Genomic DNA, 26,763 nt, shown 5'->3' with positions numbered 1-26,763 from the left:
TGAGCAAAACCCGGATACATTCATATGTAAATAGTCAGTGTATGTGTGCCTGTATATGCAGACGCGACCCATATCATGGCATAATGAGATCCGCCACTGCTGGTTACCCTCAGACAGTGGTAATTATGGCTGCAGTGAGAAGGACTGATGATGATGGCGGGATGGACGCTCACAAACCCACACGTTCAGCCACACGCGGGCCTCGGTCCCGCTGACAGCCCGCCGCAGGCCAAATGACGACCTGTCCGTTTCGCCACCGGGACGGGAATACGAATCTGTTAACTGGATGTGATGAATTAGACCCGTGTCCGCTTTCTAATCAACTTAACAAAACCCCCATAGCTCTCATAATATCCAATACCACATAGACACATGGACATCCACAGCGGTGTCATTTAAAAAGAACAAATACATGATGTTAATGTAAGAAGGCGCGCTGCAGAGACAAGCCAATAAAAGCAGGAAATATGGAGGGGGAAGAAAGGGGTTCGGTTTCTTGAGTCACGTATGTCATGTGCCTTACTCCGACTGATACCGCTGGAAGGAAGACCAAATTGAGCATCACACCTCCTGACAGCCAGTAGAGTGCTCGATAGGTTTGTGTTAAATGGACCAAAAAGCTCGTCCAGGTCTGTAAAACAAAGGGTGATGTATATTCAGCATCATAAAGTCTGTAGATGGATAGAGACAGGAGGAATAGTCTGTTCATAGAATTAGCAAATTTGACAGGGTAAGCATGGTGGCGCGGTGGTTAGCCGCTACCTCACAGCCAGAAGGTTTACGGTTCAAATCCCGGTTTGGTTGAGCTCTTCCTGTGAGGAGTTTGCCTGTTCTCTCCATGCCTGTGTGGGTTTTCTCAAGGTTCTCCATCTTCCTCCTGTCCAGACATTCAGATTGAAGTTCCTTTGAGACTCCAAATTGAATTTAGGTTCACATAGTTGTTTGTCTCTGTGTTGATCCTGTGATACGCTGTCAACCTGCGATCTGTATCCCGCCTCTCACCCAATGTCAGCTGGGATTGGCTCCACTCCTCCCCCCCCCCCCCCCCCCCCCCCCGTGACCCTCAAGAGAATAAGCGGTATACAGGACTGATGGATGTTTTTTCTAGAATAGGACTCTTAAAAGATCCTATTAAATAAAACAAAAAAACAAAAATGTGTATATCTTACTATTATAGCCAAATTTAGGAAAATCGAATTGGAGCAAAAAAAAATTGTTTTTTTGTCCACTTAAAAACCTGTGTTCATAATAATTGAAATCAAGTACAAAACACCAAGAAATTCCAACTTAATCTTAATGAATATTCAACTTAAGAAAAAAATTTGGTCTGATTGAAGAAGAAAAGCTAATTCCCCTAACTCAATGTTGTTTGTTGATTAAAGGTAATTTCTCTCTAAGTTGCCGTAACTCAAAAGAGATCAACACAAACAGTTTTTAGATTGCAAGTCGAATTAGTGAATATTCCTGCAGCAGGTCAAGATTTACTTCAAACCAGATTGCACAGGTCTACTTTTATTTAACTCGTTTATCTGCAGATCCTCCTCCTCCTAGATTTCTCACCAGCAGAGGTCAATTTTCAATAGGATTTCAGCAGCAAAATTATGGGATGGCTTTCAAAGGAGGCAAAGAAGTGGAAACAAAAGATTCTTCAAAAAACTGTTTTTTTCAGAGATTTGTTACGATTTCTATTGTAGGAGTAGATGCATGTGTATAAAACCCTACTTCCCCACAACACACACACAAACACACTCACTCAAGCCTACATGTGATTGCATCTGCACACTTGTCCACATCTCATTCAATTTGATATTAGTGTTGTTTTTATTGGGCTAAAGATATTATTATTGATTTGCTGACACTCCCAGGTTGTCATGTTATTTTCTGCATTCCAATTAAGTTTTTTCATATTTTGTGAATTTTTGACAAGATTTATTTAGAGGCTTTGAAATAAGCCCTTTGAGCCAGACCCTGCATTGAATATTTGTATTTGTCATTTCATGTTATGTTTTTAATCAGTGTTTATTAAATCTAAGTCCACTGAGGTTTGTTATTGTGCTCCACCTACAGCGCCACGTGTATATCACTTCGCAGCTGAAAATAGTCCCTAATAGATGCACTTCTTTACCAGAAGAATCACAGATATCCTTAAACAAAGTGTTTGTACACAGACCTACAGTGCCCCCCCCACCCCCATCTGCAACATTTGTCACTACTGTAATTGTCCTTGTCAGACAGTTTCTCCTGGATAGACCCCCCCCCCCCCCCCCCGGTGCTCTCTGAGGCTGCTGCCACGCTGTTCTACCTGGCTGACACTACATCCTGTTTGAACACTGACAATCGCATCAGCCCCGAGTTCTGATTTATTCCCTTGGCACTCGCCTTGAACCTTTCAGCCACAATCTCGCTCGGTTTACATCTTTCCGTCTCTGCATGCAAGTGCGGCCTCCTCCCTGCAGTGGCTAATGGACTCCATTCAGCACGGCGCGTCTTGTATGGTGAGGGTCCCTTGATCAAGTGTGCGTTTCCATTCCGCACACAAGCAACACAGAGGAAAAAACATAAAGGATGAATTATACTGGTAAGGCGTCATTCTGAGCTCAACCCCTCGACCCATCAATATACCGCCCAGAGAGCGGGCGCCTGCACGGATCCATTCGTCCAAAAGCTGCTTTTACTTGGATACCTTGTTAAGAGGCTGAAAGTTTAAAGGGTTCACAGCCACTCGTCGACACTCACCATCTTTTAAAAATCCAATTTTGCTCGTGTTCGCACGTCAGCAACTGTGTTCTGAATCATAATCATATCTAGCCACTGTGGCCGGGACATGAAGGAGAATAAACAAAAGCAAGAAAGGTTCTTTAAAAAGCAGCCTTGCCTGTGGGGTCCGGCTCTTGCTTTGATTATTAATGTAACACAATCACTGAGATTCAGAGTGATAAGATAAGATAAGAGTTGTGCATTATGTATGAGGAGATATTACAAAAGAAATATACATCTATGCATATATAGACTGTTTTAAGTATGTAGGCAGGCATACAAAATTAATTTGACTACAAAATCCTATGTGCTCTATATATGTATATAAATTGGTATAATTTTGCTTTAGTATTCTAAAAAGCAGTCAACTTTATATTGTATAACTTTATAAGGATGTTTGTGTATAAATATAGGAATAAATATGTAAGTATTTTCAAAATAATAGGCACGGCTGTGGAATAATACAAGTGGTAGACGTTATCAAATGTGCAAAATGACTTATTCATCAGAACAAGTGCTAGTAGCCGTTATAAACATTGCAGCATTTCGACCATAAAAAACAGAGTGGGTGACTCATTTGGAATCATGTCTCCCTCCTTTAACACCCACATCTCTCTGGTTCTGGAAGAGCCGCTGCACGAAACCCTCCTGGGGGGGAAAGAGGAGTAAAGTCTGTGGTGTGAGGCCAGTAGCCCAAACAAGAATACAGTAAGAGTGTAAAATCTCCACAGGCAGCCCAGACCAGAATATCTGGGCCTGTCAAATAAAAGCCTTGATGTTTGCTGACTGCTTTTATTAAATCTAGCCTACATCCCCGATAAAGCAGAGGAGAGAGACGTCCTCTGAGTCTGTGGACTGCACCGACTCTGAATCGTCTCAGTTGTGACATGTTCTTTCCTAATGTCTGACTTTCCTGCTCATGAAGTGTAAGTGCTGTCAGAGTAGAAACAGATTTTAATTTAGGTTGATTTCATGTACTATTTTTGTCAATGAACAGCAACCAGAACGAGAGGCTGAGTGGCAGCCGAAGCCGACATGTTTCCACGGATGACGTGTCATCAATCGCGCCACCAAAAATACATTTTACACCAACAGCGAATTCTTAAGCATAATCATGTCACAGCTAGAGCGCCACTGAAAGGCAGAATGATTAAATGATGCTCGCTGAACAGGAACTGAACAGAGGAATCAAAGCCAAGACATAACCAGGATTACATGGGTTTTTTTTCAGGAGTGGAAAAACAGATCCCTAATGGCGCCAGTTCAGTTATATTTCTAGAGTTAGCTGTGGATCGCATCGAGGAGGTTGTTTTACTCCTTACACATCCCCTTAAGTCAACCAGCTCAAGTGTTAAACTATCAGTTTTATGTAACTATATCAGATATTTGTCAAATAATTTTCAACAATTTCAGCTGCTTATTTGACAATTTTTTTCTAACTATCTTACCGGGTCATCCATCTATTTAACTATTCCAACTGTTTAAACATAACCTTTATTTAACAATTTAATCTGTTTAAACTTTACTTTTCTTGAGCTATTGTAAATGCTTATCCAACAATTTAATTGAACTACTCTAAATGTGTTTCATTTTAAGTTTATTGAAAAATTTAAACATTAGTTTTATTTAATTAATTCATTAATTTTCTTTAACTATTTCAGATGCTTCTCCAACAATCTAGTTTAACCATTTGAAGTGTTCAAACAACATTTTTATTTTACTAGTTCAGCTGTTCATCCATTGATCTGAAGTATTCCCGCGGTTTATTCAGCTGTTTACCATTTCTGCAGTTCATTCAAGTTTTATTCAACAATTCCCATGGTTTATCCTTCACATTAAGCTAAATACATGGTATATATATTAAATAATACAAGTTTTACTGTCATATCACATAACTCTGTATTATCACACATGTATGAATCTTCTGACTGTAAATATTGTGAGTGGGGGTGGGGGGCAGCCATCCACAGCCATGGCCAGAGAAAAGCAAACAGGCTAATTTCCAGGCATCGGCCACCAAGAGGCTCGTCCACTTGGCTTGTACAACTTAAATAAACAACTGTTAGCCGAGCTGAGTCTGTGACCTTGCAAAGTACCGTTACCACAAGGGATCTCCAGTGGACACTCTGTTGTGGTTCCCCAGTTACAGTGACTGGGAGTAGATCCAGGTTTGTGTTTGCTGTAGGGGGGGGGGGGGGGGGGGGGGGGGGTGGATCCCCAACTACTATGAACCCATTCCAGGCCTGCTGTGTCGTGGGCTGTGGGATGCTGCTGCAGCTGTTGTCTTTTATGGCAGATTCCTTTGAGGCAGGAGTATCTGAGAGAGACTGCAGCGAGGCACTGCTCAATGAGCAATTTATATGTTCTCAACAAAGCTTCTTCTTTGGGCCCCGAAGGCAGGTCTTAATTGTTAGACGTGGTATCTTCACTCTCCCTCTCCTCTTTCTTTGACTGTTTCCTTCTCCCTCCTCCCACCCACCCTCCCTCCAGCTATTAGGAATTGGATTTGGAGCAGAACGATCCATTTAGTCTCTCTCCTCCATCTCCATCCCTCTCTCTTTCTGCTTCCACACCTCCTCTGCAGGTTTTCGCTCATCAAAGCCCAGGCTTAATCTGTCTATTTTTACCTGGAGGAATGAAAGGAAGGGATGAGGTAATGCTTATCCTGTCCGTCAGGTGGGCAGTGGTGCATGGGCTCCTTGGGGTGAGGAGCTCGGTGAACTAGCACCACCATGTGGATTCAGAAGAGATGGAAACATTATGAAAGCAATGGCTGCCTGAAGAATTGTGACGATAGAGGAAAAGAGAAAACTGAAGAAAAGGCATTCAGGGTAGAACATAGATCTGAGTAGGTGAATAAAGCTATGAACTAAATTTCAAGACATTTTTAATAAAATTCTAGAACCACTATTTTGATTCACATACAGTAAATACTGTCAGTCAATGTGAGGGGAGTCAAACCCCTTCGAGGTGAATGTGTGAAAGCAGAGCTCCACCTAGTGGCACAAAAACAGCAACAGCTCAAAACTCAAAGCACTTTATTTGTAAAAAATGAAATAGAAACAAAAGAGGTTTGATTCCTGCATTATAGGCTCTTACATACAGGAACAATGCAGTCGTACGTCCAGCATGAACCATTAGAGAGCGCTATTTCAACCCGCAGAGAAACGTAGAGGCTGAGAGAAAGTGAGGAGGCGCGTTATCTTCTCGATTGAGATTTAACTGCTGAGAGAGAAAGACTCAGAACTTCTTAGAAAAACGAGCCCACTTTCAAATCGTTTTAACGAGCTTTGGGAAATCATACCAAAGAGGTTTGAAGAAGTTGTATAAAAGCTCCATTCAAAATATACCATCACTTTAGAACGCAGTGTAATACGAACAGATCATTGATATTGACATGTTGAGCCTTTTATTCATCACAATATCTTTTTTTTGTAGTGTATAACCTACAGCTTTTTTAACTATATTATTCACCCGTATACATAAATAAGTTGCTATTATCCCATAGTTCTTGGTAAGCTTAGAATTCACATTCTTTGTATTTCTGCCTCCTGTTAGTTTTAGTGCGGAAAGCTTCACAAATAACTGAAACAGGAATGGTTTTTACTTTGAGACAAACTTTGAGCGATTCCTAGAATGGATTCCCTGACACTATGAATATATATTATCCATTTCAAAACTTTATTTCTGAGGCAGTGGGACAGCTGCTTGAGTGGATTCAATGGCTACTTTCTTCAGCTTTTGCCTGCAGTATGTAACGTTCTGTTATGATGAGCATGGCAGAATTATCTACTATATATATATGTTTTGTTTTTACCTGAAATTGTGTTTCTGTGGTTGTGCTGTATGGAAATGAGGAGCGGCATTAAAGGGAAATGTGCGTTTTTAGCCATTGGCCTGAGATCAACAACAGAACTAAACCCACAACACAAGGTCATCAGCAGGGTTAAAAGGCACCCCGTTCTTAAAAACCTGTACTTCATATATAAGAAAATAAATTGAAAATAAATATAATATCCACAGAGCATAAAAATCTTTATATCGTTAGACTAAAACAAAAGGAAGGCACAAAAAGTTCAGAGGAGAAATGAAAGAAATGATGGAGCTGAGATTCTGATTCCAGCGTCTGTGGTCCACTGATCCATCGTTACACTTCATAACACCTTGAATTTTTCTCCTCACTGGCACATGAAGGCACAGAGGTGCTAGGCAAGCTGCAGCATGTGGAGATCCTGTTACATCAGACACAAAAGGTAAATAGAGCGGTTGGATTTCATGTCATTCGTCTTTGTCGTGGTTGTGGCCGTTGCAGCTCTTCTGTTGGCCGAATTTGCGTGGATGATCTTTAAAGTCGAGATGTTCCAGGACGAAGCGAGGATGCTGCACTATAAAACGATGAAGTTCATCTGCAAAAAGGGTCAAAACATAGAAACGTTGTTACTATTGTCTGTGAACTTAAACAGGGAAGTGGAATCATTATTTTATTCAAGGAGGGATGTAACACAGTGTTTCTTATTAATTATCTAGTTTGTCATGATATAGATTCCTAATGAAACAAAAAGAAAAGTTGACACTCTCATAACATAAGAAATCAATATCTTGGTGTCTATGTCCGTTTTCACATTGTATAACTATGTGCTGCTCAATTCACAGTCACACTACCGTCCATACAAATTTTAACATCCATGCAGACAGTCAGACTTCATAGCTTCAGCTGCAACTGTGGCATGGGAAGCACTTCTCGCTCTCATGCGAGAGACTTGTCTTTCGCTCTTTAGTCTGTTTACCTGTCACTCGCATCTGTCACCCCCCGCTGCGGACAAAGATTTTATCAATTTTGCGGGGAAACTCAGGAACATCGACATGCTAGTTTTAATTTGTCGGTAGAATTAACATGATGATTTCACATCATTACAGAGAAGATTACCAACTTCCATTCTTCTAAAGAGGCATTTCACCGTATTTGCAGATGGACAATCTGATGGCCTGTTTCATGGTAAAAGTAGAAATCGCTTTACAAGGACAATAGAGAAGGAAACAAGTGCACAGAGAAGCTTTGACGGTTTCTAGAAAAGACAGATGGTGGATACAAAAAAAAAACAAATACGAAAACAGACGGTTCTTATCCTCTTCAGTACAGCCAAGGAGGAATCAAATGTGATAAGTGACAGCACGGAGGAAGAGGGAACAGAGACAGATGCTGTCAATCATCTGTGCAGGAGGCTCATATGAACCACAACACTGCGATTAATCCGACAGTTTTGTACTGTAATATTCTGCAGTACCACAACGGGGGGGGGCTCACCGTATGTGATCCTCTCTTTGTCGGGTCTGTCGAGCGATAAAAACAGACCCGAGAGCTCCACCTCTTCCACTCCCAGCATGATTTCCAAGATGGTGGCGAGGTCCTCCTCTTGGACGTCCCCGTCCTCCTCGCTCTCATACATCTGAACAGCAACATGTGTGTTAAGAGCAATCATTTCAAGCCACCGTCAAACCAGATTAAAAGCCTGCTCACCTTGAAGGCCAGTTTGAGGGTCTCCATTGACTTTGATGGTTGATGAACAGTGGACAGCCCAATAACAAAGTGTCTGATGTCTATCTGTCCATCTCCACGCTGAAAACAAAATGATCTCAGTGAGCAGGAAGGTCAGAGGGACAAGTAAGATCCTATATAAACATGTAATGGCCCATTTCTTGTAGCAATACTTTGTATATATGTGTATATAAATATTTAAACTCAACTGTATCTACAGGTGAACTGATTTCAAATATGCTTAAATCTTTCAGCAATATGTTGCACATTATCCACAGGGGGGAGCTGATGAGTCACTGGGTCCAGTTCTACATGTAAAACCTTCAGTAGAATCACCTGTAAGAGGGAAAGGTTTGAGTGGTTCAGAGCAGTGGTTCTTAAATGGGAGGGTCTGTGGCACACTGCCAGGGGTCCATGAAAAGTTTCCAGACTCTCTCATTTACATTACCATGATATATGGGTTTTCTTTGTTGAAATTATTAAGCACCTTTATCTAAATTGTGAGAGAGATACATGATGGGGTACCCGCAATATTTTCTATAATGTTGAATGGATCCCTTCGGTGTTTACCTGGTCGAAAAAACTGTGGACTTGTGTGAGTGTGTCTGTAACTGGGAGGTTTAGGACCCGGGCGAAGTCGTCTAAACTCAGCCGCTCCCCCTGCAGCTTCCTGGCTCTCTTTGGCTGCTCCTCTAGCAGCTCGTTTCTGCTTCCTGATCTCAGTCTGTAAGCGTTTAAAGAAGTAAACACAGATATAGATATAGGAATCACACATTGCAACAATAGGATAATTGCACGGTTAACCACATGTGTTTTTAAACATGGTTTAGCTGTTTAATACCCACATGCGTAACCACAATATCCAAACAGTTACAGAAAATACTCAAAATATCTAAAACACAAACTGTGAATAATATTTATAATAAATATTCTCTTGTCTTGGTGTCTCGCACTATAAAGATTCTGTCATACCTAGAAAGAAAACATCTCCTTTTGTGTGTTATCCCCTTCTGCCATTAGGTGGCAGTGTTTCTTCATCCTCACACCCCTGAAAGTTTTGAATAATTGAAACCCATTCCTTCGCCCAGTCCAACCAGTCAATCCTGTCTCCCTCCACTCACCCCAAGCGACACATCAGTTGGTTAAACTCCAGCAGGCCGCTGTAGTCTTGAATGCGCAGCGGGCCCTGTGATAGGATGATGTCACGGTCATCGAATGACAGGTCTGTGAGTGGCAGCTCCAACGCCCTGTTGGGAGGGAGGGAACAATGTTCACGAGGACCTAATGTGTGTCAGATGTTGATCATTATGCAAACACTCACACAAACACATGCGCGCATACACACACTTAAACACACACTTACTTGGCCATGAGCTTTCTGACATTACTGGCAAACAAGGCCGGGTTTTCCTTCTCCTCGTTTGATGGTGTGTAAATAGGCAAATACTAAGGAGACAGAACATCAGTTTCATCATGTTGCCTTGTTATGAAACTGTCTGCTGATCAGCTGTGTAATTAACATGTAATTACACAGATACATATTTACAACGTATGGCCAGCATCTTTAATTTATATCTAATATTTCTTCAATCTGGGAAACATTTTAAATAAAGTTTTTTTTTTTTTTTCTTACTGAACCACTCACCTCGATCTCCATAGGATTATGAGGCTGACACAGAGTGAGCCATAGGATCTTGAACCTGGAAGATACAAGAGTTGGATTTGTCTTTATATAGGAAGAGAAAAACAACATGAAGGACGATGACAGGACTGGACAGATTGTCCTGGGGATAATAAGTCTCTGTACAGCATACACAGGCCCCTGGTGTTATAACTACATATAGCAGAAGCGAGTGGATGCTGCATGTGTGTGTATGTGTTGTGTGTAGAGCATGTAAGTGTGTGAAAGAAAAAACACTCACGCTGCGGGACCTTGCCATGTCCATGTAACAGTATCCTGTGGAGAGGAAGGAGAAAAAAAGTTTAGGAAAAACACTGAAACAGTTTTGTCGACCAACTCCACAAAACTGAGCAAGGACACAGTCATTATATATATATATACACATACACACACATAATTACAGCTGATAAGTACTTCAATACTGTGATTCTAATACTTCTGGCCTAGTTCCTGACTTCTTAACCAGAGCACACATCTTCTCAGATTCTGTTATTCATGACTGAAGTGAAACATGATGAAGCCTGAAAGTGACCGTTCCTCTTTGAACGGTTCTGGTTCTTGATGTAAATGTTGTTTTCGTCCTTGATGTTTCAGAAAATCCTGTTTGACCAGACTTTCAAATATGGACAAAAGGTCACTATGATCATTTAAGAGGAACATGATCTCCTGTGAAATTCCCCCTTTGGAAAAGGAGAACAAACCGTTAATGGTTACCTGTCACTCCAGGAGTCTTTATATTTACCTTCTTCTATTTGTTCATCAATTATTACAGAAATCTCTTGTCAAAGAAAGTGAAGTGTTGAATGTGGTGGGATTTGGATAAGCTAGAAGTTAAACATTAATAAACAACTGGGACTCATCAACACGTTGCCAATCAAGACAACTGGTGTGTTGACAACAACGGCAACTGATTCTCCAGTTCAGGGTTCTGTGCGCTGAGTCGAGCTTCACTGGACTTTGAATAAACAGGTGAGCAGCTGTGCAGCACTCATGGAGCAGCTTCAGGGTTCTATGTGAACTGAGTCCTGCAGCAGGTCTTAACTTGCCGCGGCTAAATTACTGCAGGTCACTTTTACAGTCTCGGATAAATGAGGCAACCAGAATCTCCACAGGCCAAACAGACATCCTATTCCAATCAGGCAGGTGTAGAACAGCCACTGCTCTAGTAAATAATAGGACAAAACAGATCAGCAAAATCAGCATTAAAATGACCAAAAGCTTGAATTCAACCACGTGTTTTTGAGCCATCTGCTTGGACTAAGACAACCAAGCAGCATGTGTGAGCACAGTTGTTGTAAAACAGCCCACAGATGATTCTGAGCCTGTTCAGATAACATCACATTTACAACAGGCACATGCAAGACATCTGGCTGCTTTCAGCTTCTCTTCACGCTCTCTGCAGTCGCACAGTCGTAGATTCACGAGGTGGCGGCAGCTCAATGTGTTTTTATTTGGCTCAGTAACAATCAGTATTTTGTGTATTTTTTCACATTTTGTGGCTGGCTGCAGCTTGTTTACTGTTGGTTCCATTTCCAGTTGCAGACGGCCAGTAGTTGCACGGTAGTTTGAGGAGCAGATGGAAACCGATGGAATGGAAACATGTCTGGTGTTGAGGAAATAAAAGATTCTGGAGAGGAAAATACAAACTGAGTACAAGTGGCTCTGTCGGAGCAGTGAATTTGTGTTTCCGTCACCTAACTGCCTTGTAAGTGCCACGTTGTCACTGTAGTCACCACAGTGGCTAAACTCAGCACAAGGGGAAACAGTGACAAAAGCTTTCCAGGGAAACAAGGAAAAACTAGGTAATAGGAGCTACATAATTCATGAGCGAGCGAGGAGAAGTGGCGAGAAAGAGACATGACACCAGCGTGTGTGTAAGAGAGAGAGAGAGCCAGAGAGAGAGATGGAGAAAGACGAGAATGAAATATCATCCCACTTGAAAATGAAGTCACACACTAATGTGTGGGAAAGAAACCATTACATCACAGGTGTGTATCAGTTTGTGTTTTTTTTTAACTTGAACTATGTCCGAGGTGACTGGTGTCACCGCGAAGAACAGAGTGTGTAACAGGAAGGGGAGGACTGGACATCGGGTATTTACCAGTTTGTTTGGGTAGCGTAGCACCACTGGTTGCACTGGGAGTCCAGGAATAAAAGCACCTGAGAGAGACAAGAGATGAGGAAACAATAGCAGGGCAAAAAGAAATGTCAACTACATAAAGACCAAAAACGTAATTGAAACTGAGACACAATACTTAGGTTTATTGATCACACAATAACATGCAGACATGTTGACTATATTCAAGGAAAGATAGTAATCCTGTTAATGTACTAAATAATAAAGCCTTGCATACAATAAACTGCTCACTTATACTTCCTTACATGTCTAACTGACAATAAATATTATTGTCTTCTTTCAAAAACATAAATGTGTATTATCAATAAGGCTGGCTACTATAATCACACAGATAATGCTTCTGAATTCCAATGATATAAACTGTAATGATTGTAAGTTATACAAAAAGGTAAAATAATTATTGAAAGGAGATGTGTTCAATACAAATTTGGTTCATAAAATTTGTGACAATTGCTTTTGCTTTTTTTTTTAGAGGCAAGGTCTTTAATAAATCCCCTTTCATACGCAGAGGTAGATTCAGGGTACCGTTCAGAGACATTAAAGAAAAACAACACAGAGACTGAATTTAAAGAAAACTTTTTAAAATCTGAAAGCAAAGTTAAAAACATTTGAGTAGAATAAAAGTGGTAAGAAAAATTAGGAGAAGTAAAATAATCTAATAGATAAATCTCTATAAATACCAAATATATATATATATATATATCAGTGCAAACACACATATAAACTTGGTGTCTATTGACTATTTCTGAGCTTGCCTGAGCCTTTTTCTTTCTTTCTTCTTCCTCTTCACAGGATACTGTGATATGGACATGGAAAGGTCCCGGAGCGTGAGTGAGTGTTTTATGGGGGTTTTTTCTCACACACTTGCACATTAACATGCTCTACACGCAACAGAAGAATCCGCTGGCCTCAACAGACTTGGGATGAGTGGCGTGTCCTGGTTGAGATGAGTGACAGGCTCACAGCCTCAGGCTAACCCCCAACCCTCACAGACAGCGTCTCTATTCAAAGTCTATAATGTCCCGCTGACGACAGACGAGCCCGCAGAGGTTTCATATACTATTTATTACAGGACAAAGCCCTATTGAAGCCACTGTGTGAGCGTTGAATAGATTAGAACGGGATCTTTTTATGTTCCTAATGAGATTAAGGCTTAAACCTCATAAGGTCAATTTCATTTTTTAGGCCACTCAGGTGCGGTGGGAGCAGTTTTAGAGACGACTGTTCGACTGTGTTAGTGACTAGTATTTACACACCCAGGAGAAGCAGAGCAACATCAGCTTTGATTTGAAGTCTAGTCAGTGTTCACCTGAGGGAAGTCAATCTAACATTCAATCCTCAGACATGTTAACGCCCGAAGGTCCAGAGTAGACCATGGTCCGAACCAAGGTTCTTGTCTTTGTTACATTGTTTACATTTGATTTGGTTAGTTGTTGTTTCACATTGTAAATTCCATTCATGTCGGTATCACCTATCTGGGCTGCTTCTACCTTTACTTGACATTGATTGGGAGATGAGATTGGCCTGACGTCAGCTTGTTGTCAAGTCGGCTGTCGTATTCAGGAACTTTTTTGAATAAAGTGCACTCTTTTAAAAAGTATTTTCGTTAGAGAAAATGAATGAACTGGTTAATTTCATTGTAATATTCTAATGTGACTACCAGAATCACCATCTTCAGGTGCATAACATTTTGAACCCATCAAATTAAAGAACTGTCGTTTAAACATAATATCATTGGAGTCAATGGCTGGAAGCAATCCTGTGAGCCTGGGCAACTTTCATGATCTGCTTCTTTTCTTCCTGCTATTGGTCTGTAAGGTCTGAACCATGGTTTAGTTTGATCTCGACCTAGACCGCCTCTAGATTCTGACTAAATTGAAAAGTCTGAAAGTTCACATCAAAGAAGGCATGCGCCCTTCCACATCTACCCTGTGGCGATTTTTCTGCCTTTTGGTTCTGGGCACCGAGTCCACAACATGTTAATCAGAGCTTCTTCCATGAGGACGGCTGCCTGCAGCTGCTGATACCAGGGCTGTGACCGTAAAACCACAGCAATGAGCTGAACAATGCTAAAATGTTGTGCAGAGCTAATGAAGACAGCAGAGTTGGGTGATCAATTTTTATATTTCTCTTCCAAGCCATTGTCTCTTGCATCACACGATTGTTCATACTGGAACTTGTGTCGGCCAAAAATATTCTTTCCGCTTTAGTGAATATTGATAATGAATTTCCACATCAGACAACGTCCTTGTGTTGAATCAGATCAAGATAAAATGAAGTGAAACTCTGGGGAGGTTAAATCTGATGAGCTGCAATCAAGAAGGAAGCAGGAAATAAAATATCATCTGCCCCACATATTAGTCTGGCCCCAGATTAGACTATCAAAGAAGATGAAGGTGCGTTAGAGTGAATACATTGAGTAGACTATATTGTGACTATAGAGAGGGGACAGACACGGAGAGAGTGGTGAGGATGAACATGACTGCTCTATTAAAAGGCCTTTTGAAATGAGAAAAATAAAAAAAAACTGGAGGTATCTGTTGATAAGGTCATGCACAGGTGGGGCCGTGCATGCTGGACACACACACACACACACTCTTTCTCTCTGTTGTGCTCGGAGCCAGTGAAATGACATAACCAGAGGAGACACATCCAGAGAGCACTGGCACCACACAACAGGCAGATCAAGCCGGACAAACATACACACCCAAAGCAGTGCGGAGTGTGACCAACAGGGCTTACTGGGAATGGCAGAGTTACAGACTGGAAGAAAGGGGATTATTGCAGGCAGGGGAACAATGCCTCACACCACACACACCCACACACAGAGGAGGTGAGCAGAAAAACAAGCACAGAAAGATGAGTGCAACAGTTTGGCGTCCCATTGAAGTGTCCTCTAGCGAGACGCTGAACCTCCAAGCCGGTTGGGCAAAGTAGAAAATGAATTTGGCCAGACATCTCCACCTGGACTTGGCAGCTCTGCAGCACACTCCATGAATTAATAATCATTTACAAGTCCAGGAAATGAATAGTGAACCAAGTGATCCCACACGGCCTATGAAGACACAGACACACACCTGGCTGGAACTGACCATGAACCACAATCAAATACTGTTCTGATCGGTGGCTTTCACCCACAGGTTTCAAATGGGTGCATGTGATAATTTTCTCATCCTACATTTGAAACAATACCTGTTGAGTTACAGTATGTGTAGGTTAAATAAGGCCAACACCATGTGAGCACAGGAGGTGCATCATGAGCAGCAGCAGCCTCAGCACATCATCTGCATGCATGAAGACACAGTGCTGGGTGCAGGTCACCCACATTACGGCAGCACTCAGACAGATCAGTTATGAGTCACTCAGTGTGGAGGGCAGACAGCTGGGTTGATTCAAAGAGAAGCTCATCAGATGCATGTGACTAAACTAGAGGGATGACACAAACACACACACACACACACACACTGTGCGGACACGCTAGAATCTACGGTCGTGCTAGCAGCTCTGTTACTCCGTGCAGAGCCCACGCTTTGAGCTAAATGTGGACATCAGTGTGTTGACAGATACGACTCTATGATGTTAAGCAAGTATAAAGTTTACCAAAATCCCCCACTTAGTTCAGCAGCATGTTAGAATGAAAAATGGAGTGAGGGATTATCATGGGATCTCATTCATTTAGAGCTGGTTTGATTAAAACTGTTGATTGAAATGAATTTCAAAATTGAGTGATTTGTTATCATTGGATTATATAAACTTATGGGTATTTAATAAAAAAAACTGATAATCAACCAGTCTGTGTTTCTCCATTCAACATTTATATCCTGAAAAAATTAATATGCGAACGCTCGGCTCCAAACTTTTTTTTGAAGACTTTTTCAAAACCCGATCCGCTTGTCTGATTCCCAGTTTGAAACATGGTTCTAATTTTATCATATCTCAAGTGTTTAATCAAATCACCTAATTCATCGCCACATTTACACCGCTTTATTTTTTAGTTCACAAGGATTTTCATCACCTTCCTATTTGTTACTTCCAGCTCCTATAAACATGTTCTAACTACCATTCAACACAAAGTACGGCTTAGGTTGATGTCAGTTTTGATCTGATGATGACGCCAGATTAAATGTCATGTGAATGTGAAATTGTTATCCATGAGCAAACATCCATACAAATCATCCTCTGGATGCCAAACAAGAAAAATACTGAAACAGTACCTCCCAAGATAATATGTGGCCGCTCCTAAAACTTAGAGATTAGGTTTTGTTTTCAGTCTAAAAGGAGGGTATAATTATGGAAAATGGAAGATTAAGCACAACGATTGTATGAACGGGGTTTATCGGGGTGATTCACCTACAGGGAAATACAGGATGACCCAACTCTGCAGCTCCCTTGGCTTCATGGAGCTTTTGTAGTGAGTCAGTTGCAGCTCAGCATTTACGGTTAAAAAATCTGGATTTTTATAGAAGCAACTGTTTGCTAACTGATTCATCATAAAACATTAGTGATGATACATAATGTTATGTTTCCATTGTATATATCTATAGATCATTTTAACTTGAAGAGTCAATCTCTTTGGTTTTTGGGCTCTTTTTTTTTGCCATTACTCATGTTTTTTTTATTCTATACCATTTATTTTATTCTATGCAATTACCTTGAATTATTTTTGTTTATGTATTTATTGACTTTACATTTTTGTATCATTTCATTTGCTGCCTTTGATTTTAAATGATATTGTTTTTATTTGTCCTCTTTGTGAAGCACTTTGAATCGGTCTATTTTGAAAGGTGCTATATAAACATACACACACGCTCATATCTCAACTTCTTCAGAAGACATGACACTTACTTAGATTTAATATGGCTACTTTGTATTTCTTGAACATATCCCAGTCGTTCTGGCCCAGTGTCGACGGAAGGAGCAAATCGTTATTAAAACTTTAGTCATTGTTAGTGTGTAGGTTACTAGCTGAGAGGTTGCTATTGTTGAGTCCAATAGAGAAGAGGATGTTGAAAACAGTAACAGGCTGCAAGAGGGAGAGCAGGACAATGCCAACTGAAATAAGCGCCCAAAGGCAGGTTTATTCTCACAAATAACCTAACCTTACCCTAACTCCCTTTTACTGTGCAAACAGCTTTAGGGTCCAACAACCTGAGTAACACCCTGGAAAAGACAGAGGGGGTCAGGGGTCTGAACACATACCAGCCTTGAATAAGATGAGACCCGACCTGTTGGTGCACGTCCCCTCTGGAAATATCATAATCTGGAAGAAACAAATTTTAAAAAATGCATTAAAGTGACCGAGGTGTGTGTGTATGTGTGCCATTACTACGTGTGCATATTCATATTCATATACCTGAGGCCACTCCCCTCCAGACTGCGCTCTCCGCTTTATTTCCTCTACAGTTTTTCTCCTGGAGTCCTGGTCGGACCGAAACACATACACTGGCCTGATGTAGTTGATCAGAGCTGGGGGGGGGCAGAGATGAGGAAGAGTCAGATTTTAGATGCTCGTCAGAATAATGAAGTGAAAACACAAAAGCTGACTAAGTTTTAGCGTTTAATAATCACTCCCCTGATTAACATTTATTGCTGAATTTTCGCGTCATTCTGGGAAAATGTTTTAAGGTACATTGATTGGATTTAAAAAAAAAAAAATCTAACCCTTTTTCATTTTTAAAACACAGAATAATGACTTTCTAACATTTGAAATGCGTCAATGTTATTTAATTGACTTTTCTACAGACAATCATCATATTTAAATGCAGTTAATTGTCCCAATAAAATGCATCCACATCTGTTTATTCAGGGACACACACATATGTTTTGTGTGCAAAAACATTAAATGATCGTTTTGAGACTGTCCTGAAATTGTATCTACGCCCACGTGCAGCATATGGTGCCTGAATGCGCTGTATGGTCCAGTGAGCAGCTAACTTATCTAAAAAAATCCCTAAATGAAACTGTTACTCAATATAGTTATTTTTTTTAAACCTATAAAGCCAGATCATTTAATTTTTAACCAAACAATTTCAACGTGTCAATTTAATAATTTAACGAACTACAGTGATTCAAAAAATCTTATTGATGTTATTCAGATACACTTAAGCAGACTTTCTTTTCTTATGACAGTCTTTCTACACAGACGTTTGTATTGTGTTCCTGCATTTGGCCTTAAATGAAACGTGCTGCAGGTCTTTAGGGCACATAAACCGCTCAGTTGATTTCATTTCAGTAAATCTGTCGATGGAAATATGTCAAACTCACTGCCCCAGATGGGAATGCTCGCGCTCTCCAGTTTGGCGACGATGGAGCACATGGTCATGGTGACGGGGATGGCATCGAAGTAGGAGGAGTGCGGCGCCACGGTGAGGATGGGAACTTCAGAGGGCGCTGCGGGTTCCCCTTTCACCTTGATCCAGTGGAACCCTCCGCAAAACCACATGGCTCGCATGATCACCCGCAAACACAGATCTATAAACCTGGGACAGACGACACAGAGATTAGCACTTTGAAACCTCAGCCGACACAAGAGTCCTTTTCGGTGGACGCTTATAAACAGCAGATAATCCTGTAGTTGACAGAATGCTTGTTTGCTCAGCTCTGCTTGTCAGAATGGTGTCGTGTAATCCCCTCTTGTCTCAGCATCACCCAAGCTCACCTTGTCTTTCTAAAGTTGTGAGGACACAATTTATCCTGCATTACCCGCTTGTCCTGACTCTAACCTGAACTTTCAATTGTCTTAACCATCCAACAGCTCTTTGAAGAGGTGAGGACCGTCCTCATAATGCTCCTCAAACCAAACCCTGTCTCACTCTCCACACGCACCTCCTCCACCATGGCTGTGGCTCCAGGACAAACTCGGAGCGTCCCAGGGAGGCTGCGAAGGCGAAGGGCCACGCCAGCAGCATGAAGGAGGACACCAGCAGCAGCCGCACGGGAAACACTGTGACCGACATCAGCCCGATCTGAAGGAGACGGAGGAGCAGACAGAGGACGGGTGAGTGTGTGTGTGTGAGAAAGGTCAAAATAATGTGAGATATAAATAGTCACATTAGTGCCATCCCACTGCTTTTTCAAATGTCAAACAATATTGAGTCTTTCACATACTGTACATTCGTATACAATAAAAGTAGGACTGCACATCCTACTGGGTCAAGAAGAGGAGACACACATTCCAACAGAGTCAACAGGACAGGTTGGTCATGTTCGGTCATGCCCTAACCATACCTTCCTGGTAAGGCATCCCCGGAGCTTACAGGCTTATGTGTCTGACATCTATTTGTTTATATAATTACAAGATACCTACTAATAGCAAATATTGATAAAGATTTATTTTTTAAATGAAGAAAGTGCAGTCAGTCAAACATATCTCTACTGATTCTGCATGTGAATGTGTAGAATCTGTAGGAAAACTAGTATGAATCTTAAAAAGTGTCTACCCTGTCTACATTGACAGATATAAAATATTAGACAATTTAGCACATGGGGCTGAGTTCATCCTCTGGTCATGAGGTATAAGTCTTGTCACTGAAATGAAGTTTATTCAATCTACAGACTAGACGAGAAGTCAGCTGATCGGCCTGTCATGGCCTTTCTCTTACTGTGTAATGAGAGAGGTTCGTGGTGTGTGTGTGTGTGTGTGTGTGTGTGTATGTGTGTGTGTGTATCAACAGGGTCAAAATGTCAAGGCCTGCAGTGTAAATGCGGACTGTGTGATATTTAAAGCTCCCTCCTCCTCCTTGTCTCGAGCCCCCATTGGATCTCCTCATCCGGCACTTTTATGTGCTCTCTCTCTCTCATTCCACTCTCATCAGCCTCCACGCCTGCTTTACAGTAATCTGTGGTCCCGCGGGGAATCCCTCTCCCCAACTATCCACCCATCCATCCATCAATCTCTCACTCCCTGTGTCCATTTGCTTAGCTGCACCTTCATTTGTCATGCTGCTCACCCTTCAACTTGTGTTCCTCCTACTTTGCATTGATGGGCTTTCTGTCATCCCTCTGGGGAATCATATCTAACCCCCTCCTCCTTCTTCCTGTCCTGTCTTCCCTTTCTTCCTTGTGCATCTCTCTCCCTGGATGAGGCCAGGTGCACACAGCGGGTCCTGTATTAATAAATAAACAGTAATGGGGTTGATTTATGACGCCCCTAACGCCGCTCCCCACCCCCCACCTGACGCGCGGCACACTCATCACCAGAGCTTAACGGATCCGTCTCGGGAGGATGTGCTGACATTTTCTCTTGGGGGGGGGGGGGGTGGCATGAGAATGAGTTGGGGCGGGGTGGAGGTGAGCAGTTTCCAGTGCTTTATGAGAGTAGCAGCCCCTTCCACGGCTGATGATTTGAATTTTTTGCCATAAAAAATACACTTCAGTAAGCTGGGCTCACTCATATCACACGTCCCCACTCCAATATGAAATCCACTCAAAGGTTTTAGGGCTATAAACTGTAAACTACTGGCACCCCCACTATGGACTGTCACTTTAACATTCTCAAATGTGCAATAGTCACTGTGGTATATTCATTTGTAAGAGATTTCTCTGCAATTTAGACGGGTATGTGCAATCCATTTGCTGTACATGTTCTGACACGTAATATATTTCTTTACACTGTATATACCGGTTTAATCACGTTTATATTTGTTCTATATATTGTTGTATATTTCTATTTCTTTATATTCCTTCACCCATGTGCTGCATGCTTCTTATGTGCCTTCTTCTGCTGCTGTTACATTGCACATTTCCCCGTTGCGGGACTAAAAAAGTATTTCTTATCTTATCTTATCTTATCTAAGAGATCAGATGTCCAAATATAGCATTCTGTCAGAAGCCTCCTCTCCTTTGCAGCGTTGAGAAAAACATTGGTAATGGGGCCATGCGTCAATTTAACACATGAAGATCATTTTACTTGTCATAAAGAATGCTGCTGTTTGTAAATTAAAGATGTATAATGGCTTCTGTGGCTGTAATGGGAGTTTCTTTTTTAAATTGTGAGAGCTGTTGGCAGCTTCTTCAATTAAACAAATCATCATTCATTTACTTTCGATCTCCATTGAATCCAAGGAGATGATGACCAATTACGATTAAGTCACCAAACTTGTAAAAAGTACAAACGCCAAAAAACAAATATCTCGGTGTATAATCCGGATGATTGTGTAGACAAAAGAGAAGCAAATGTCTTTTGACCTGAGGGGAAGATTTTATGATGGCATCTCTGCTGTGTGTTAAATATTCAGGAGACTCTAGGAAACCACGATGGTCCAATTGTCTCCACACACACACACACACACACACACACACACACACACACACACACACACACACACACACACACACACACACACACACACACACACACACACACACACACACACACACACACACACACACACACACACACACACACACACACACACACACACACACACACACACACACACACACACACACCTTCTGCTTGTACGTATGGCACCCATAAAGCTTACAGCGCACATTAAGGCATCATCCGCAGCACTTCCATTGTCTACACACACACCAACACCATACCAGTCAGTCAGCTGGACTCTAATGCAAACATATACACACAAGTGCATCACATAAAAAGGCAAACATCGGACACATAGCATCAGCTGTAAATGCACAGTTTGCACGGGCAGACACACAATGAGGGCGGGGCCTCACCAAGCAGAAGGGACATATGAGGTAAAGCTGAACCTGCAGGGAGCCATCAGTCATGCAGCAGTAAAAAGGATGTTATGTGTTTTGCAAAACCAAATCATTATTTAAACCTTACTTGAAATGTTTGGATGAAATAATAATATGCTGCATTTTTTGTTGATTACACTTATGAAAACTACCAAGTCATTGAACTTAGTAGTTGAATGTCTCATGTACCACTGAAGAGGCTTTTCTTTAGGTCTGAGTAAATAATCCTGGTGATGTCATGCTGATGTAACCACAATTATAATCAATATTCTACCAAAATAATGACTGGATGGCAAGGAGGAGGAGGAGGAGGAGGAGGAGGAGGAGGAGGAGGAGGAGGAGGAGGAGGAGGAGGAGGAGGAAGAGAAGATTGAATCTTAAAAAAAAAAAACAGCATTAACCAGAGCTGTGTTCAGACTGGACAAAATGTAGAAAACTTTTGTGATAATCAAACATTGCAACTATGGTAGCTGTAAATAAAGGTTAAATATGTTTTTACATATGGTATTAACAACTCCAAAATAAGACTTAGAACAAATAAGTTTTCCAAAATGTTCAGTAGCAGCTGCCACATTTCAAGAGAACTTGAGAATCATTTATGTGCACTGCCTTTTATTGTCCTCAGGATTAAGAGATTTATATAACTGCTGTTTGGGCAATACCTCTGGCACACCCACTGAATGGGAGAAAACTTTCCACGAAGCCTGTTGCACACTTTCCAGCAAACGTGTGTTTGGAACCGGAAACGATAACAACACCGATCAAAACTATCTGAGCTCCACAGTTGAATTAATCTTGACAATTTCAAAAAATACGTCTCTCGCAAGTGAGCATGGAATACTGTGTCACCTTTCAATGCTACCACAGGTGATAAGGGGTGATGCCACTGGGGGAAGGGTGGATCTGCTGTCATGCTAACCATGTATTGATTCTAGAGCTGCAAGTATTACTCAATTAATCAATAACCTGATTGGGAGAGGATTAATTAGCAGCTTATTGTTGACAGTTGAACGATTGATGGTTCCAGGCTTTGAAATATAAGACTGTTGGGCGAACAAAACAAAGATAGTTGCTAATGTCAACATGGACTCCTTTTGTTAAATAAAAAAATGTGAATATTAGTCCTGATTGCTAAAAGTAAATGATTGTTTTCAGACCTGCAATTACACACAATTGTCTGTTATTCCATTACCGGGCACCATAACACCCACCTCCCCTGAGCAACATGGCCCAGCATGCTTCTAACCGGCCTACACCCTGTGGTGAGGTCTAATTGCTCCTGGCTAATTGGTTTCAATAAACCACGGCTGCAGGCGTGCAGATGAAGACCACTAGGCAGGAGGTGACATCAAGGTTTTGGGGGGGCCCTCTGCAAAAGGGACCTGGGGGGGGGGGCTACATCGAAGTAAACTGGACCCAAAGAAACACGACAAAGAAACACAATTATTTTAATATACATTCCCACATTTAGACAAACCTCTACAATTAAGAAGCTTTTGGCAGAAAGCCAGTGGCATGATTAGGGATTTTCCTAACAGTCCTCTGTATATGGCGGATCACAGAATTTAGGGGGGTTCCCCATAGTTGCTGTTGTGGACTAACCTCAAACAGCTGTTCTCGAGGACACACGCAGATGCCTCCTTCTCTTACCTTGTTGCAACACCCCTGGTGATACCTATACACGTTATTAATCAATGCTTTTTTATATATCTTTACTCAGGAGCATGATCTTTCAGTTTGAGAGCAGGATTTAGTGATGTCACGTTCAGATTTTGGAATGCTGGTTCCCACTCAAAGCCCTGTGCTCCCACTCAAATAGCTCCTGCCGAATTAACTGTCTGCTCTCTGATTACTCCTATGCACATTTGATAGATGTATTGATATATGAGAGGGGGACCCGATCAAGTTGTAGTCATGTCTGTGTGTGTTAGTGCTGCTGTCTGTCTGTCTGTCTGTCTGTCTGTTCTACTCGCTGACAGTGGACCTGCATTGTTGCTTATCCTGTTTGCCAGAAGTTGCACCCAAAATACTGCCAGGAGGGCAACACGCCGAGAGGAGAAATGTGCTTCTACATGTGCTTCTACATGTGCTTCTACATGTGGCAGCACTTACATAACAAACACAGGGATTCTCAAGCAGACACACACCTTGAAAAATATGCGCGGCATGCAGTCATCTGCACGTAAAGCCTGTGGCATGAAGGAAGTTCCACTTGTGTTCAGGCCGAGTTTGTGTTTGTTTGTGTATCCACCAGTTGAGTATCTGCAGCTGAGTACACACAAGCATTGGTGAAAGTGGAAAAACACACCTCGCCGCAACACCAGAGGCGGCGCGAGGTGTGAAACTGACTCAGGCACACACATGGTCCAGCTTACATTCGCTGGACTGCTGCCGTCTTCCGGCACAGACACACAACTGTTTACAATCTACTAGAACATTCCAGTGGGAAATCTGACAAAGAACTAAACAAACTCATAAAAGAGTGCCGGGAAATAGCAACTTGTCTCAGTGGAACATTGTTGGGAGCCGTCGGTGCCAACGTAGAGGCTAATTTCCTGTGCCTTGTGCTCTGTATGGTTCGCTGTGAAGGAAAGCAGGCACCTCTGGGCCCTGAGGCTGTCGGGAAACAGATGCACCAGATGGGGGTAGAGCAGAGGGAGTACACTTCCTCCTCTTGTCTGTTTGTACAATTGCTTCCACAGCAAAGTAACCGGCAAGTTTCAGAGGTTCAGAGACTGTTTCTGTAGGGAAAGAATATAACTCAACCCCAGGCTAGGTGGTATTATCCCATCTGCTGGTCGGTCAGACTGTGTTAGCAATGTGTCACCCTGTCAGTAATAAAACCCCATTGATTCATCGGCTGATTGATGAGGACGCCGTCCTCCAGCGGAGAGATTCCATTGATTTCACTGGTTGATTTAGGACGTAGCCACAGGGGTCCATGTGCACCACGACCAGCAGGATTCCTCCCCTTCCACCTTTCACCCTAAATGTGTCTCACAATGTCTGAGTACGAGTCGGGACGGCTTCCCCACCTGGAATGTCCCTAACTAGACAAAAATTGCCTTTAACCTAACTCACCAACCCGTAAGTCACTCCTGGTATGACATCCTGAAAACTGATCCACTCGAATGGGGACTACCGTGAGTTATGATAATAACGCGCTCTGTATAATGAGCGCATATGAAACTTGGCCGGCCGTCAGCTTGTTTACCCCTGTGCTCGCAACCCAGTGAGAACACTGTGTGCCTGTGTGTGAACACACTCAACTGGATGAGTCAAAAGAAACAGCCAGAAGGAGAGAAGTGTCGACTGACAGGGGGAGAATGTGGGAGGTGGTCGGGCGCATGTTGCCCTGATCGGCATGCACCAGTATGACAGGTATGGTACAGCAATGTATGGGCTGGAGTTGCTCGGTGGTGCATTCTGCAGAGTGTGGACGTGCAGGGCTTCAAACTCTGATGCAAGTTCGTTGACATGCAAATGTAGTCGATCGGGATCCATGTGTGTAAATCCATCCAGGGAGGTGTGGGGTAGTGGCTGGTCACATAATGACACCACATGGTTCAGATAACACAGTGGAGGATCTGCATGGTACTTACATGTCACAGGGTTACCAAAATAAAAGTGAGAATAAACTGCTGCTCAGCTGAGACCTTAACTCCCAGTGTGTATTATAGCAGCTATCAAAGAGAGTCTGGTCTGTGGAGAGACTTTGCAGAAGTAATGCATGTTTAGTGGAACACATGACTTCTGTCTCCTTTAGGACAAACAGCACAACAATGAGGAACAACACTGTCGCTCGGATTCTTGGTTTAAAAAAAAGTTCGTCCCTATGTTTTCATTTTTCACAGTGTGCTTCAGTGTTACCATAACACATCCCCAGTGTAACACACCCCACAGGAAAGTGAGCGTCTACTAAACACACAGCCTGCAAAACAGTTTCTCCTGCCTAGTCCTTTCTTACCTGGATCTTCTCTGTCATGGTGAATCTCAGCTCGTGGACGAAGGGGTGTCTTCCCACCCGGGAGGGGCGAGTGTTTGACAACTTCATGGCGGACAAACCTTCACAGCGACGGGATGAGGTGTGTCCACAATGTCTCGGGGTGTTACGCGGTCCTGATCGGCGCTGACTCCAGCTTCCTCTCCCCTAAGCAGAGGCGCTGATGCTGGACTGGGAAGGAGACGCGCGTCCGTCACCGCCCACCAACGGCATCCGGTGGTGACTTTCAAAATAAGATTCACGTGCCTCGCAAAGGTCTCGCATCAGGAGTTCAACTTTCATTAATAATTGTATTATTTAAGGGTCACGTTGATAAGGTAATTTACCCGTAAGGAATATTTATACTTTCGTGTGTATTATGTGTGTTATATAAAATGAATAAACAATACAACTGTTGGGTTTTAGGGGTGGATCCGCTGAATTCTGATTGGCCCCTTAAAGGCCCCTGTCAGGTGCCGCTTCCTTCTTTGCATTTGAAGAACGGTTGCATCAAAGCGGGAAAAACTAGACTAACTAGACTAAACTAGAATTTCGAAGGCTCTTTTCAATGCGGCAAAATACACCTGTTTCCAGTTCTGCTGCATCCAAACAAGTGTTTCTAGAATTTTTCGTCAACTGAAACCCATCGCTGTACACTACAAGACAATTAAACAGCACCACCTGAATCCAAAATGATTGTTAAGTTGATCTCGACACCTATTTGAAAAGTTGTTTGAAAACAACTAAGCATTTTACCCTGCAACAAGACAGGAACGGTGTGCCTAATAAAGTGAGAGCTCAGTTTTCTTATGAGAGTAATCATGTGCCATGATCTTGTGATAAAATCAGCTAATTGTGTTGAAAACCAAAATAACAAATCCATAGAAATCATCAAGGGGAGGGAGGGTGTTTTAAGGAAGTGCTTAAATTAACATTTTGATTGAGAAAAACTAAAACAACCTCTT

At 42.1% G+C, this 26,763-nt stretch overlaps 1 protein-coding gene across 1 annotated transcript; it reads right to left on the bottom strand.

Moving 5' to 3' along the window:
* Nucleotides 1-5,778: 5,778 nt before the first annotated feature.
* On the bottom strand, nt 5,779-25,995 carry lpcat1 (lysophosphatidylcholine acyltransferase 1). The gene is made up of 14 exons (XM_062410214.1): nt 25,784-25,995; nt 18,937-19,076; nt 18,376-18,590; nt 17,465-17,577; nt 17,311-17,371; nt 12,076-12,134; nt 10,216-10,250; nt 9,939-9,993; nt 9,657-9,739; nt 9,415-9,540; nt 8,864-9,017; nt 8,276-8,374; nt 8,063-8,204; nt 5,779-7,163 (listed from the first exon to the last, which is right to left on the bottom strand). Exons 1-14 carry the CDS (start codon nt 25,868-25,870, stop codon nt 7,036-7,038), a joined length of 1,497 nt encoding a protein of 498 aa, XP_062266198.1. The 5' UTR covers nt 25,871-25,995; the 3' UTR covers nt 5,779-7,035.
* Between the last annotated feature and the right edge of the window lie 768 nt (nt 25,996-26,763).

The sequence above is a fragment of the Platichthys flesus genome, chromosome 17 (assembly GCF_949316205.1).
Source record: "Platichthys flesus chromosome 17, fPlaFle2.1, whole genome shotgun sequence".
NCBI lineage: Eukaryota > Metazoa > Chordata > Actinopteri > Pleuronectiformes > Pleuronectidae > Platichthys > Platichthys flesus.
The sequence above is the reverse complement of the archived record's forward strand: the minus strand, read 5'-3'. Positions and strand labels throughout refer to the sequence as shown.